This window comes from Ranitomeya imitator, chromosome 2 (assembly GCF_032444005.1).
Source record: "Ranitomeya imitator isolate aRanImi1 chromosome 2, aRanImi1.pri, whole genome shotgun sequence".
In the NCBI taxonomy this organism is placed as follows: domain Eukaryota; kingdom Metazoa; phylum Chordata; class Amphibia; order Anura; family Dendrobatidae; genus Ranitomeya; species Ranitomeya imitator.
Genome location: NC_091283.1, coordinates 527515809 through 527529999, shown reverse-complemented (window position 1 = coordinate 527529999; position 14191 = coordinate 527515809). Strand labels below are relative to the sequence as shown.

Here is a 14191-nt window from a genome sequence, read left to right as displayed (position 1 = left end):
TAAGCCCTGTCACCTTTCTTTCAGAATAAACTATGCCAGTGTAATCTCTGCTCGGTTCTCTATGTGATTAGACAACGCACTAACAGCCTCCATAAGCTCGTACTACGTTTCCAGCAGCCCCTGCCTGTTACACGCTAACATGGATAACTGCAAGAAGGGCTCCTCTGCCAAAATAATCGAGTCACTGAAAGGGGGTTTATAGGATTTGTAGTTTTATTACAGCGGGACATAACTATGCTGTAAGAGAACCAAGACTACATTTCCCAGAGAGCTTTGCTTACGGCGCTGTTGATCACGTGATTCGTAGCTGGCCAATCAGGTGACACTGCCTATTGTCTGCTTCCTAAGATTTCGGACGGGAAGATACAGGTATGCTTGTACTTATCTGACGAGGGAGTGTGAGTAAATAGCGGGCAGTCGGCGCTCACACTCCCCAGTGATGGCGGCGGCCGGCTGCCTCCATCATACACAGCGCTGCGCACATTACCAGCTCTGTCTGTGTATTACCGCTGTTATACAGGTGGCATCGGTCTGTATGAGCCGCACCGGGGTCATCCAATGACTGCATGCGATGTAGCATGCAGCTGAGATGAGGGACTGGTGCAGACTTAAAGGGGGTCTCCATATAAATATGGGGGGGACATAAAACGAACAATGGGGAAGTAGAGCTGCCTCGCCTGACGACCCGGCCCCGGTAATTACGGCAGGATCGGTGGCGATGCACCCAACTTTATAAGAACGGACAGAGGGACAGATGATTGAGGTTTTATACGGTAAGCCGCGCCTCACGCAATCCGCCCAGCATATCACTGCACAACAGTGGCGAGAACATGGTGTCCCGTGCTACCGTACGGCGCAGGTACAGCGAGGTCATCAGTAGAGTAAGGCCGGGTTCACACTGACGTTTGGCTGGTCTGCGGCCTTCTTCCGCACGCGTCCTGCATACCTATCTTTAACATTGGGTACGCAGGCCATGCGGATGAGTCCGCATGTGGCGTTTTGATGTGCCCGCTGAATGCAACATGTTGCATTTTCTCGCAGTCGGTGGGCACATCAAAACGCCGCATACAACGCATGTCCCTGCGTACCCAATGTTAAAGATAGGTACGCAGGACGCATGCGGAAGTAGGCGGAGCTTAAGGGAGGATGTACGCAGACTAGCCAACGACAAGTGTGAACTTAGCCTTAGTACAAATCTGTATGTCCACTCCATCGGCCATGACACTGGTCTGCGACCGCCACACGGGAGCCGGTGTACCGCCTCTTACCTGCCGGCATTGGCAGCTCTTCTCATTGGCTGGCGTGATGTCATTGTACGGTTGGGTGATGGCTCGATGAGAAGAGCACAACGCGGCCACTGACCAGTGTCGGGATGTACGGGTCAATGTGCACCAGTTCTAGAGGAGAATTTCTCCCAGAACACAGCCCTCCTCCTGTCTGCTCTTAAGGGGTCTCTACACAGCTGATCACTCATCCACCTATAATTGTTACATCAGCGAGGGTCCCATCAGTCACTGGAACGGAACATGTACCCCCTGGGCAAAGACCCTGGCACTAAAATAAGGAAGGACGCCACAATACAGACTCGGGCAGCACCAAATGACTGCAAACCAAGTCCAGGCACTCAGTGCCTCCCGCCGGGCCAATCCTATATATATATATATATATATATATATATATATATAGACCCTCCACCTCCATATATATATATATATATACACCCTCCACATATATATATATATATATATATATATACACACCCTCCACCTGCTTGTTTTTCCTCTATCTCCTCCCTTCTCTGGCCCTATGATGCCAGAGCTGTCCATCAAAGAAGAGAAGAGGGGAGATGGAGGGAATTCAAGCAGGTGGGAAGGTGTATATAAAGGATTGGCCCCGGCATGAAGCACCAGGAGCGGTCATGTTATCTGGTCCCTTGGGGCACCACCCTGAAAAATCCAGGACCTGAGTGGAACCTGTCAGGGTGTAACCAGAACGCATGGTCTGTGTAGGCCATAAAATACAAGGTCCTTCATATATGCATTGGCCCAAAGTGACAAGCCAGCGCGGAGAAAACCCAGTAATTAAGGTTCTGCAAATCGGCCTGGAGGGGTGTCTAGACTGGCTTGGACTTCTTCCGGCCCCCCAAGGTTCTCATTTACTTTTCAATAGCTAAGCCAGACCCTCTGCCATGAAGGAGAAAGGGTGTGACTTGGCTATTGCAATGAGGCAGTCAGCCAGCCCCCTTCACACAAATAACTGATAATATGCCAACAGGAAACAATTTTTGGATGAATTAGTTTCTGGCACGTTATTACGTGACTATTTGGAAATCGCACGATTAGTTGAGAGAAACGGATGGCTCACAGGGCCGGCCATACACCTGCTGATTGTGTCACTTATTACATCACTACAGATCTGTCACTTTTCTTTATAGCTTTTCACAATGTCTGCACAAGGAACAGAAAATGAATCGTCTCAGTATTCAGCGTTGGGTCCTTCATACAAAATCAAAGCAGCGCAAGAAAGCCAGGAGGCGTCCCTCAACGTAAGTGATAAAGAATGGGTTGTGATGCGGCATTGACTGTCTTGGGGGTAGATTCATCCAAGCGTTTGCGCCATAAAAGTGGCGTAAGAGCTTTGAAAAGTCAAAAACAATTGGTGCAACACAGAGCTGCGCAAAAGTTTTGCGACTTTTGATGTTTTGGCACAAATTTGACTCCCCTCTGCTAAAGTGAGCGGGAGGTGGCAACGCCTGCCCATCAAACTCATCAAGAGTGGCGGATTTTATACTACTCCAGTCCTTGACTAGAGTAGCATTTCTGTGGCAGCTCACAGAGGCACACGCCACTTAGGAGAGGCGACAAACCCCATGAATTCGGTGTCTGCTGCTCCTGCAAGACTGGCATAGGGCAATTGGGTGTTATGCCAGTCCTGATGAATCGGATCCATTGTTCTTCATCTTCATGTTGTTACCCCAGTAAGCTCTTATCCACACATTCATGCCCGTTTTGCTGGGAAAACAACAAGCTGTTATTTTTCTTTGGTTTACTTTTTTCCCCATCTGTTTCTAGGTCCTTGTGCCCACTTTGATCATTTATCCGGGTTCATTCAAAGGTTGGGTCTTTTTATTTTTTTTTCTATAGTCCACAGACTATAATGTATCAGTGTGCTTTCACTGAAAAATACTTACACCATGCAGATGACTAACACTGTCGTGTGAATGAGGCCTAAGCGAGAACTACCAGAAGACGGAGATACACTGCTCAAAAAATAAAGGGAACACTTAAACAACAGAATATAACTCCAAGTAAATCAAACTTCTGTGAAATCAAACTGTCCACTTAGGAAGCAACACTGTTTGACAATCAATTCCACATGCTGTTGTGCAAATGGAATAGACAACAGATGGAAATTATTGGCAATTATCAAGACACCCTCAATAAAGGAGTGGTTCTGCAGGTGGGGACCACAGACCACATCTCAGTACCAATGCTTTCTGGCTGATGTTTTGGTCACTTTTGAATGTTGGTTGTGCTTTCACACGCGTGGTAGCATGAGACGGACTCTACAACCCACACGAGTGGCTCTGGTAGTGCAGCTCATCCAGGATGGAACATCAATGCGAGCTGTGGCAAGAAGGTTTGCTGTGTCCAGAGGCTGGAGGCACTACCAGGAAACAGGCTAGTACACCAGGAGACGTGGAGGGGGCCGTAGGAGGGCAACAACCCAGCAGCAGGACCGCTACCTCAGCCTTTGTGCAAGGAGGAACAGGAGGAACACTGCCAGAGCCCTGCAAAATGACCTCCAGCAGGCCACAAATGTGCATGTGTCTGCACAAACGGTTAGAAACCGACTCCATGAGGATGGTCTGAGTGCCCGACGTCCACAGATGGGGGTTGTGCTCACAGCCCAACAGCGTGCAATATGATTGGCATCTGCCACAGAACACCAGGATTGGCAAGTTCGCCACTGGCGCCCTGTGCTCTTCCCAGATGAAAGCAGGTTCACACTGAGCATATGTGACAGACGTGACAGAGTCAGGAGACGTGGAGAGCGATCTGCTTCCTGCAACATCCTTCAGCATGACCGGTTTGGCAGTGGGTCAGTAATGGTGTGGGGTGGCATTTCTTTGGAGGGCCGCACAGCCCTCCATGTGCTCGCCAGAGGTAGCCTGACTCCCATTAAGTACCGAGATGAGATCCTCAGACCCCTTGTGAGACCATATGCTGATGCGGTTGGCCCTGGGTTCCTCCTAATGCAGGACAATGCCAGACCTCATGTGGCTGGAGTGTGTCAGCAGTTATTGCAAGATGGAGGCATTGAAGCTATGGACGGGCCTGCCCGTTCCCCAGACCTGAATCCGACTGAGCACATCTGGGACATCATGTCTCGCACCATCCACCAACGTCACGTTGCCTCACAGACTGTCCAGGAGTTGACGGCTGCATTAGTCCAGGTCTGGGAGAAGATCCCTCAGGAGAACATCCGTCGCCTCATCAGGAGCATGCCCAGGCATTGTAGGGAGATCATACAGGCACGTGGAGGCCACACACACTACTGAACATCATTTCCTTGTCTTGAGGCATTTCCACTGAAGTTGGATCAACCTGGAATTTGATTTTCGACTTTGATTATGAGCATCATTCCAACTCCAGACCTCCGTGGGATATTAGTTGTGATTTACATTGATCATTTTTATGTTTTATTGTCCTCAACACATTCCACTATGTAATAAATAAAGATTTACAACTGGAATATTTCATTCAGTGATATCTAGGATGTCGTTTTTTAGTGTCCCCTTTATTTTTTTGAGCAGTGTATATTTACCGTGGTAGATTGATTGGATAAATAACTAATAATTTTGCAGTAAATCCATGTAAATGGATCAATCAAGGAATTTACACTTTTTTATATTGATGACTTATTCTTATGAATGGATCATCAATATCAGACCAGTGGGGGTCCTACACCTGGCAACTCAACAAACAGCTGTTATTATGGTGGCCAGACATACACTGCTTATGGCAACTGCTATTCTCTTCTAGAACCTAGTGCAGTACCAGGGGATGGCCACTAAACATGGTGGCGCTGTAGTGTTCTGCTGCATATACTGCTTGCCTCAGGCAGGCCACCACCAGAGATCATACCAGCTGATTGTTGGGAGACTCCTCACCCCATGGTTCTAATATTGAACGATGGTTTATCAATCAGAAGTGTAGGTCACTAGGTAAGGTCTGCTTTTTTTCATAAGTTAAAGTTAATGATTTTCTGTTTGAGTCCTCATGACAACACTTCTGTTCCTGGCAACTTAGATTTATAGGGCTAATGGTACTTATAGCCAGAAATTCAGAACCAGCTTTTAAATGTCTAGCACAGGTAAGCAGATTTGTTACAGGGAGGCTCAAAAGCATCTTTCACAGATTTCAGATGCTCTTAAAGGGTACTTGCACTTTTTTTTTTCTTTCTCTAACATGACTGATCAATTCACTCCAGATTGGTGGGAGGTCCAAATCCTGAGACCACCACCGATCACGCCAAACACTTATCACTTTGGCTTTCTACGAGTTCATAAGTCACTCGGCGTGTGCACTCATGTAGGAGCATACCGCTCTGCTACCTGAGCAGCGCTGGAACATAAAAAAAGTGTAGTTGCCCTTTAACACAGCCTAGTTTTAAAATCGGGGTTCCATTTGTTTCTACTGACAGTTCGCTATAAGACTCTTTGGTGAGCTATGTTCGGTTTAGTCGCACAGTGGACTATAAGTTACTTTTCCTTTGGGTTTAGATTCCATTTTGCAAAAAAATCATGTTGTATAATTGTATTTTATTTAAGTTGAGCTTTTGTAGAACTGAGGAGGAACAATATTAAATGTGATTAAAATATTTCATAACAGTCTAAATATACATATGTCAGTTAAAGCATAGAAAGGGCAAGGACCCCTACCGCCCCTGCTTGCAACAAGCAGAAGTCGGCTAATGAAAGTCATTTAGGGAAGTATAAATGCGTTGCAAGTTCCTCTTTATGGATCTGGTGTTGTCGCTCTCTGGAGGAGAGAGGATCAGGGTTAGGGTCACAGGTTTATTTAGAGGGGTTCTCCACATTGAACAAACCTCACATGTTAAAAAGGTCCTTTGCCAAAGATCTGATCACCTAGTATCCTCCTGCAGAGACCACCGGTGATGAGATGTTATCTGTGTGAAAAGCTGTAAGAGCTTGCAAATCATTGTTCATTTAACCCTGCTGTTGTCTTCGGTCTGGGGAGACAGATTTTGAACTTTGGTATTTTTGGGGGTGTTCAAGATGCGGTTCTGAAACTTGTGGTTGATTGACTTAAATGAGGATGGGTCGGTCGGCCACGGGTTTCAGAGCCGCATCTTGAATATTTTAAAGAATGTTGAAGTCCAAGGTCGGCCGTTTTTGACCGAAGACAACAGCAGGGTTAATGGCTTGTTTAAACCTCCCAACCAGGATTCAATGTGCACAGAGCGGCCATTAATGATGGTTCTGTGCGCTTGGAATATGTTCATTATCACCAACACTTGTCCTGTTGTACACAGGGCTTTGTGCTGCCGAGTGTAATCGTTTTAATACCAGCATAACAAACCAATCACCGGATAATCAAGAGTTCTGTTTATCAGGGAATGGCGGGATGTTTACAGACGCTGATCCGCAAACAAGAACCCTAGCGACTGCACGATCCCGATTATCGTCTTGTACAGCACCATGGAATCAATGGTGCTATATAAATAAATGCTAATAATAATTGTTAAATTCTCGTGCAGCGCCCCCTCAGGGGACACGAAGCATTACATAGTGTCGATATAAATCAGTTGGTTGGCTGGGTAATGCAGGGTAGGTTCTCCAGAACAAAAAAACTTTGTACCCAATGTAAGAGGCGAGGATCCTGAACAGATGACCTTTTCTATTCTACAGTAACTTAGAATTTCCTAATAGGATTTATAGAGCAATAGACTTTCGAAACTGGGAAATCCCTTTAAATAATAAACCCACTGCCCTTGTGCCTTGGCAATGGCTGCGTCCAGTGTATTTGAGGAGTTGTTAGTTTGGTTCCCCTAATAAAGGTATCGGTCTTTACACTTTAAATGGGAACCGTTCTTTCAACAAACTTTACATAAATCAATAGTACAAGTGAATATTTCTGATAAGAAATATTACATTGTTCACTTATGAGCCACTTTTTCCCTTCCACCCTTCCTCCTGAACTAACCATCCACTGTGGGGGAGGGAAACTAAAATCCATCATGCTCCAGACAAGGAGGACTGCCAGCTCAGTGAAGTGTCAGGTTACAACAGCCCGTTATACTCTGTGAAGGGGAAGGAGACTGATAAAGGTCATGCCGAGCTTTTTAAGTGTAGGTTCACAGTTTGTTTTTTTATGTGGATTTTGAAACGAATACTCGTTGAATACACTTTGTTGTGGATTGCAAGGCTGATCAGGTTTAAAAACCACAAAAAAAAAACCGTGTGAGCCTAGATTAACACGTATTTTAGCTCATCCCAGAGCTGGATTCACATCTACACTGCGCTGCTGCATAATTTCCTCCATGCTTCTGTTTTGAAGAGCAGGAATCCATCTCTTAGTGCTGTGCTGCACATGGGGGTGTATCATGGCAGCTTGTTCCACTGAGAGGGAACTGAGATTTAAATGGGAGAGAGAGCTTCACCAGAAGAAAAGTGGTGAATAATGTAGGGTACAAGTCATATAATGGCCAGAGATGATGGTATTCCTCATTTACTCTCAAATGGTCGATTTATTCTGATGTTAGTAGTAATTATAGTTACTATTATTTTTTTTTTACTTCTATCTAAACAGGTATCCATATCTGATGCCAATCATGAGGCGGAGGACAAACCTTTTAGTGTTAATGAATCAGCAGCTCTAATCTCAGGTGAGAGTTTGTGTCCATTACCATACAATATGTGTATCTTACAGAGGAGCTGTCAGTTCTTCTAAAGTCTTTAGTAGAACTTGGAATCCACACAAAGTAATCATTCTGGCGCATCTTCTCTTAAAACTCTGCAGTGTGCCATTCCTCTGGACATGTTAAAAAGCATTGTGGAGTGGGTATTAAAGGTACTGTCACACTAGACGATATCGCTAGCGATCCGTGACGTTGCAGCGTCCTCGCTAGCGATATCGTCCAGTGTGACAGGCAGCAGCGATCAGGCCCCTGCTGTGATGTCGCTGGTCGGGGAAGAAAGTCCAGAACTTTATTTCGTCGCTGGACTCCCCGTAGACATCGCTGGATCGGCGTGTGTGACACCGATTCAGCGATGTCTTCGCTGGTAACCAGGGTAAACATCGGGTAACTAAGCGCAGGGCCGCGCTTAGTAACCCGATGTTTACCCTGGTTACCATCCTAAAAGTAAAAAAACAAACACTACATACTTACCTACCGCTGTCTGTCCTCCAGCGCTGTGCTCTGCACTCCTCCTGCTCTGGCTGTGAGCGTCGGTCAGCCGGAAAGCAGAGCGGTGACGTCACCGCTCTGCTTTCTGGCTGCCCGGCGCTCACAGCCAGACCAGAGAAGCACAGCGCTGGAGGACAGACGGCTGTAGGTAAGTATGTAGCGTTTGTTTTTTTACTTTTTAGGATGGTAACCAGGGTAAACATCGGGTTACTAAGCGCGGCCCTGCGCTTAGTTACCCGATGTTTACCCTGGTTACCGGGGACCTCGGGATCGTTGGTCGCTGGAGAGCTGTCTGTGTGACAGCTCTCCAGCGACCAAACAGCGACGCTGCAGCGATCCGGATCGTTGTCGGTATCGCTGCAGCGTCGCTTTAGTGTGACGGTACCTTTACTGTTCCCCTTGTAACTAGGGTGTGTGCCACTAGTTTCTTGCTCATTGCTAAGCTAAAAACAACCTTTCCAGAAGATAAGATGTGGAGGTTCATCTTGTTGCAATGTCCTCCTCCTTCATCTTCATGATCTATTCCTGGATGTCTTAGATAAAGGAGCTTGTGTCCTAAAACAAGAACATCAAAGGGGTTTTCAAAAAGACCATCACCAGACACAGTTTGTCTTTAAAGCGCAGTTTTTGAGTGGTTTTATTTTTTTATATTCACTCTCCTCGGTCCAACATTTGCTTCATGTGTCTGTTATTGTTTGAAGTGCTGATGTCACATCAACAGCGCTGCAGCCAATCATTGAAGTTGGTGACCCTAAGGGGCTAGTGCCGTCTACTATAGGGGGAAAGCCACTGAGCTGATGACATGTCAGTGCTGCAGGCAAAGACTTGGCACTGGGCCAGGAGAATGTGACTAACACACAGTTTGTGGTTTTTTTTTTGTACAAACTGTGCCCCTTTATGACCTCATAAATGCATGCATATGTTTTTTTTGTACATAATAGGGTGCAACATACAAAATTGCTCACTACATTATGGTCGGATTGTATGCTATACAAATATACTATATTGCACGCAAACACGGAGCTCCTATGAGTAACACACATCATTAAAAAAGCATATAATAAAGTGAATGATCATGCATGCATGCACTTAATTTTTTTCTATATATATATATATATATATATATATAATATTTTATCTTTTTGAAAGTGCAGTGAACTATGAGTAATATCGCTATACTAGCACATCTACTGGAGTTGCTGTATACTTTGCGTGACTATGGGTTCTGCAAGTGTATCACTAATATTGTGTTAAAAAAATTGTTGATCAGTATTTTTGGAATTTAAAGGGGTTGCCCTCTACTGTCTCTCCCACCGATTGCGTAACAGTGTGACGTCACACAAACTCTGGCCAATCAGTGGCCGCTTCACTGGACCCACATTTGGACATATCCTATACATCCATAGGAAGAGAGAGAGCAGCAGCGGGTAAGCGATTTGTCCAAAGGCAGGGAAAGTGAAGTGGCCATTGGTTGGCCGCAGGGTTCGCTTGACGTCACACTGTTACAAGATTGCTGGGAGAGAGAGTGCCGACACTGCTGGAATATCGAAGAGAGTATAAAAGCTATTATTTTAAAAGGAGGAAACATACAGATTGAGAACGGGTTCTCCCAGGACTGGACAGCCCCTTTGAAGTTTGGGAGGTCAAACTGTAAAAGTAAGGACGCGTCGACATCTATGGGGGATTTTTAGGTCGTTGATGTTCACAGAATAAGTGACTTGTTACTCTTGTCACAGCCGTAGAGCTTTAATTTGTGCCTAAATATTTATAGGGTAAATTAAACTTTTTTTTTTTTTTAACCTAATGAATAGTTCAAGGGAAGGTAAGAGACTTTGTAATACAGTCATGGCTCATAGTGTTGGCACCCTTGATATTGTTCCAATCAAATCCTTCCGTGGGAAAGGTCAGAGAGGCCCGGCGCCTGCGCACTGCAGTACTTTGCTCTGCCCTCAACAGGACAGATAAAGTACGCCTGAGCTGGAGCCACGGCAAGAAGAAGACGTCATCGTATGAAGATAGCAGGAGCCGGAGCCGGACTGCAGCGGGACCGCCCCTGGGTGAGTATAGTATAACCTCTTTTTCTTACCTTTCAGGTTACATCGGGGCTTATCTACAGCAATCCAGAATGCTGTAGATAAGCCCCTGTTGGCGGTGGCCTTAGTTCATATACAATTTTTGGGGTAACAAATTCCCTTTAATGACCGGAGCTTATTTCGGTTTTCGTTTTCACTCCCCTCGTTCCCAGAGCCACACTGTTTTTTGTTTGGCTTTTTTGCTAGGTTCGCTTTAAATAAAATTGCGCACTTTTCCAATACCCGTAGCGTCTCCATTTTTCATGATCTGGGGTGAGTGAGGGCTTATTTTTTGCGTGACGAGTTGATGTTTTTAATGATACCACTTTGGTGCAGATACGATGTTTTGATCGCCGTTATTGTATTTTAATGCAATGTCGCAGCGACCAAAAAAAGTAATTCTGCCATTTTGACTTTTTTTCTCTCTACGCCGTTTAGCGATCAGATTAATCCTTTTTTTTTATTATTGATAGATCGGGCGATTCTGAATGTACCGATACCAAATATGTGTATATTTGATTTTATTTTTTTTATTTTATTTGAAATGGGGCAAAAGGGGGGAATTTAATCTTTTATATTTTATTTTTTTTCATATTTTTAAAAAATATATATATTTTAAATTTTGGCATACTTTAATAGCCTCCATGGGAGGCTAGAAGCTGCCACAACTCGATCGCCTCTGCTACATAGAGGCGGTGCTCAGATCGCTCCTATGTTGTAGAATTGCAGCATTGCTATAAACGCAGACCTCAGGGTGGCGCTCATAGCAATCCGGCATCAACAACCATAGAAGTCTTCAAGAGACCTCTGGTTGTCATGCCGACGCACCGATGACCCCTGAACACGTGACGGGGGGGTCACCGGTGCACGTATTTCCGGCCGGATGGCTTGAAGCGCTTGTTAAATGCCGCTGTCAGAGTTTGACAGCAGCTTTTAACTAGTTAATAGGCACGGGAGGATCGCGATTCCGCCCGCATCTATTGCGGGCACATGTTAGCTGTTCAAAACAGCTGACATATCCCGGTTTTGATGCAGGCTCACCGCCGGACCCCGCATCAAAGCGGAGGTTCTGCCATCTGCCGTATTACTCCATCCGACAGCAGAAAGGGGTTAAAATTGCTAATTGGAGAAGGCACTTTTCAAATATGAGAGATCTGGAGCAATTTGCAAATGAGAGGTCCAAAATTCCAGTTGAGAGGTGTAAGAAGCTTGTAGATGGTTATGGGAAGCATTTGATTGCAGTTATTTATTCCAAAAGGTGTGCAACCAAATATTAAGCTGATGAATTTTGTCCGGCCCATTCTTGGGGTTTAGTGTGAAATTATGTTTAATTTGCCTGTTTTTCTGTTTTGTGTTATTCCAATACACACAAAGGAAATAAACGTGTGTAGCAAAACATGTGTAATTGCAAGAATTTATTTTCAGGAACTATATCAAGGGTCCCAACACTTTTAGCCATGACTGTGTATCTTGATAGATAAATGACTCCTTCCTCCACGTATTAGTTTCTTATTCTCTCCTACAGTGATCATTCAATCAAACTGCTAAAATCTGGCTACAGTTCTGGCCTAAGATTTTGTTGAATTACAGCTGCTGCCTATGGAAGTGTATGGAAAGGGGATGGGGAGACGCTGGAGGGGGAAAGAGGCAGAATACACAGAGAAGCTGCTGAGGGTTCCAGTGAATTGGACCTACCGAGAGGAAAACTGCTGGATAATATTGGAAACAGGCCATGTAAGGGCCAGGAATGGTGTTATTCCTTATAACCGGTTTTACTGAAAAAGACAGTTGCACTTTAACCCTTAGAGTGCTTTCAGATTGCTTTCTGTGTCCCCGTTGGAACATACATCTGAAATTCCCTGCAAAACAGGGTCTGGATGCATCAGCCAACGGAGCCATATGCTGTAATGGTGGCAGCAGAGCGAACGTGCGCAGTGCCGTGCATCATTTTTGTGAGTGTACGCCTACAGGATGCACACTTTCATACATAGTAAACTGCATCTGAGTGTCCGCCTCCTGTAGGCGTACACGGCAGAGCTCATGTTCTTTCTACTGTCACCATTACTGTCTATTGGCCTCGTCGGTGCATGCGTCCGGACCTCGTTTTGAGAGGGGATTTTGAACATGTGCCCCAACAGGGACACAGAACGCAATGTGAAAGCACTCTTATCCGTTGGAATTGTATAACCTTTCTTTTTCTGTTTTTTTTCTTTATTAGAAGTACCTGTTAAACAGTCCACAGACCACTTCACCGCACCTTTACTTCCAGAACAAGTGTCCGACGTCACCATTTCTCCACCAGCTCAAGAAGTATCCAAAAGACAACATCATGTGGAATCTCCTCCAAACATTGGTGTGGAGAATGTCCAGAATTTTTCCAGCAAAGACTCTGGCAACGCAGCTCCTACTGCTGACGTAGAAGACTTGAATGATTTTCTTATAGATGGCGCAGATGCATTTCGTTGTGATATTGAAGAGCGAGCTAGCGCTGATCTTGAAAGCATGTCTTACACACCAGCATTCAACCCGCACATTAGGGGTATGAGCGATAAGCCGTATGGGTGTAAGTTTTGTACTCGCAGGTTCTCCCACAGATCAAGCCTCTATCGACATCAGAAAAGTCACTCTGGAGAGAAGCTCTACAAATGTCCTGACTGCAACAAATCCTTCACTAACTCCTCAAATCTCAGCGTTCATTCCAGAATCCACACCGGGGAGAAACCGTATGAGTGCAACAGCTGCGGCAAGAAGTTTACACGCAAATTTGCGCTTGACCAGCACCTGAAAATCCACAAACAGGATAAGTTATATATATGCTCCCACTGTGGAAAGAGCTATTCAGACTATTTCTTTCTCTTGAAACATCAACAAATGTATATTCCTGACAGTATTATGAAATAAACCACGTCATATCCATGTTGTCCTGATTTTATTATCGCTAATTCTCGACCTGCCTTGTGTCCAGCGCATGTATTATTGTGTAATGTGTGGAAAAAAGTAAAAAAAAAAAAAGTTATTGATCCATTAAAAACAAAAAACACACAAGTTTAAAAACAGGACTAATGCAAAAAAAAAATCTTTTGTATCTAGAAATATGTAAGATCCTGCATCATGGCATAACGGTAAGTCAGTCCTTTGGCCAATTTATATGTCTGAACTTAATGACTTCTCTAAGGAACTCTCTCCCAAACTGGTTGTGCAAATATATATATATATATATATATATATATATATATATATATATATATATATATATATATATTCCAAGGTTCAGAGGAGAACAAAGACACAGCAAGGCATAAATATGTGTACACTACAAGTTAAGTACATAATAATATAGCTATATTTATGTGCACATAAGCCCTGGACCTAATGTAACAATGACCCTTGGTAAATTATATAATGGAAATAAAATGGAAGAAAAAAGAACCAAGATTATGGTCAACAGCGATGATACAAAAAAAAAATTATTCCACAAATTATATCCAGTGGTTCTGCAACAAATAGCTAAAAAAAGGAGGCGCGTATCAAATGTCACATATAGTATTACATTGTTTTTTAGACATAAAGCGTAGAATAATAGTTACAAGAATAAGTTTTTAAAAACTGCTACAAAAATAATAATCTAAATAGGCGAAAAGGTTTGTGATGTAACAGAAATAGGCCAAGATTATATAAATAAATCA

General features: G+C 44.3%; 1 protein-coding gene across 1 annotated transcript; it reads left to right on the top strand.

Moving 5' to 3' along the window:
- The first annotated feature begins 302 nt into the window (after window positions 1–302).
- LOC138664848 (RB-associated KRAB zinc finger protein-like) lies at window positions 303–13421 on the top strand. The gene is made up of 4 exons (XM_069751852.1): window positions 303–369; window positions 2435–2545; window positions 7836–7911; window positions 12724–13421. The coding sequence occupies exons 2-4, from the start codon at window positions 2444–2446 to the stop codon at window positions 13404–13406; spliced, it is 861 nt and encodes a 286-aa protein (XP_069607953.1). The 5' UTR covers window positions 303–369; window positions 2435–2443; the 3' UTR covers window positions 13407–13421.
- Window positions 13422–14191: the final 770 nt, after the last annotated feature.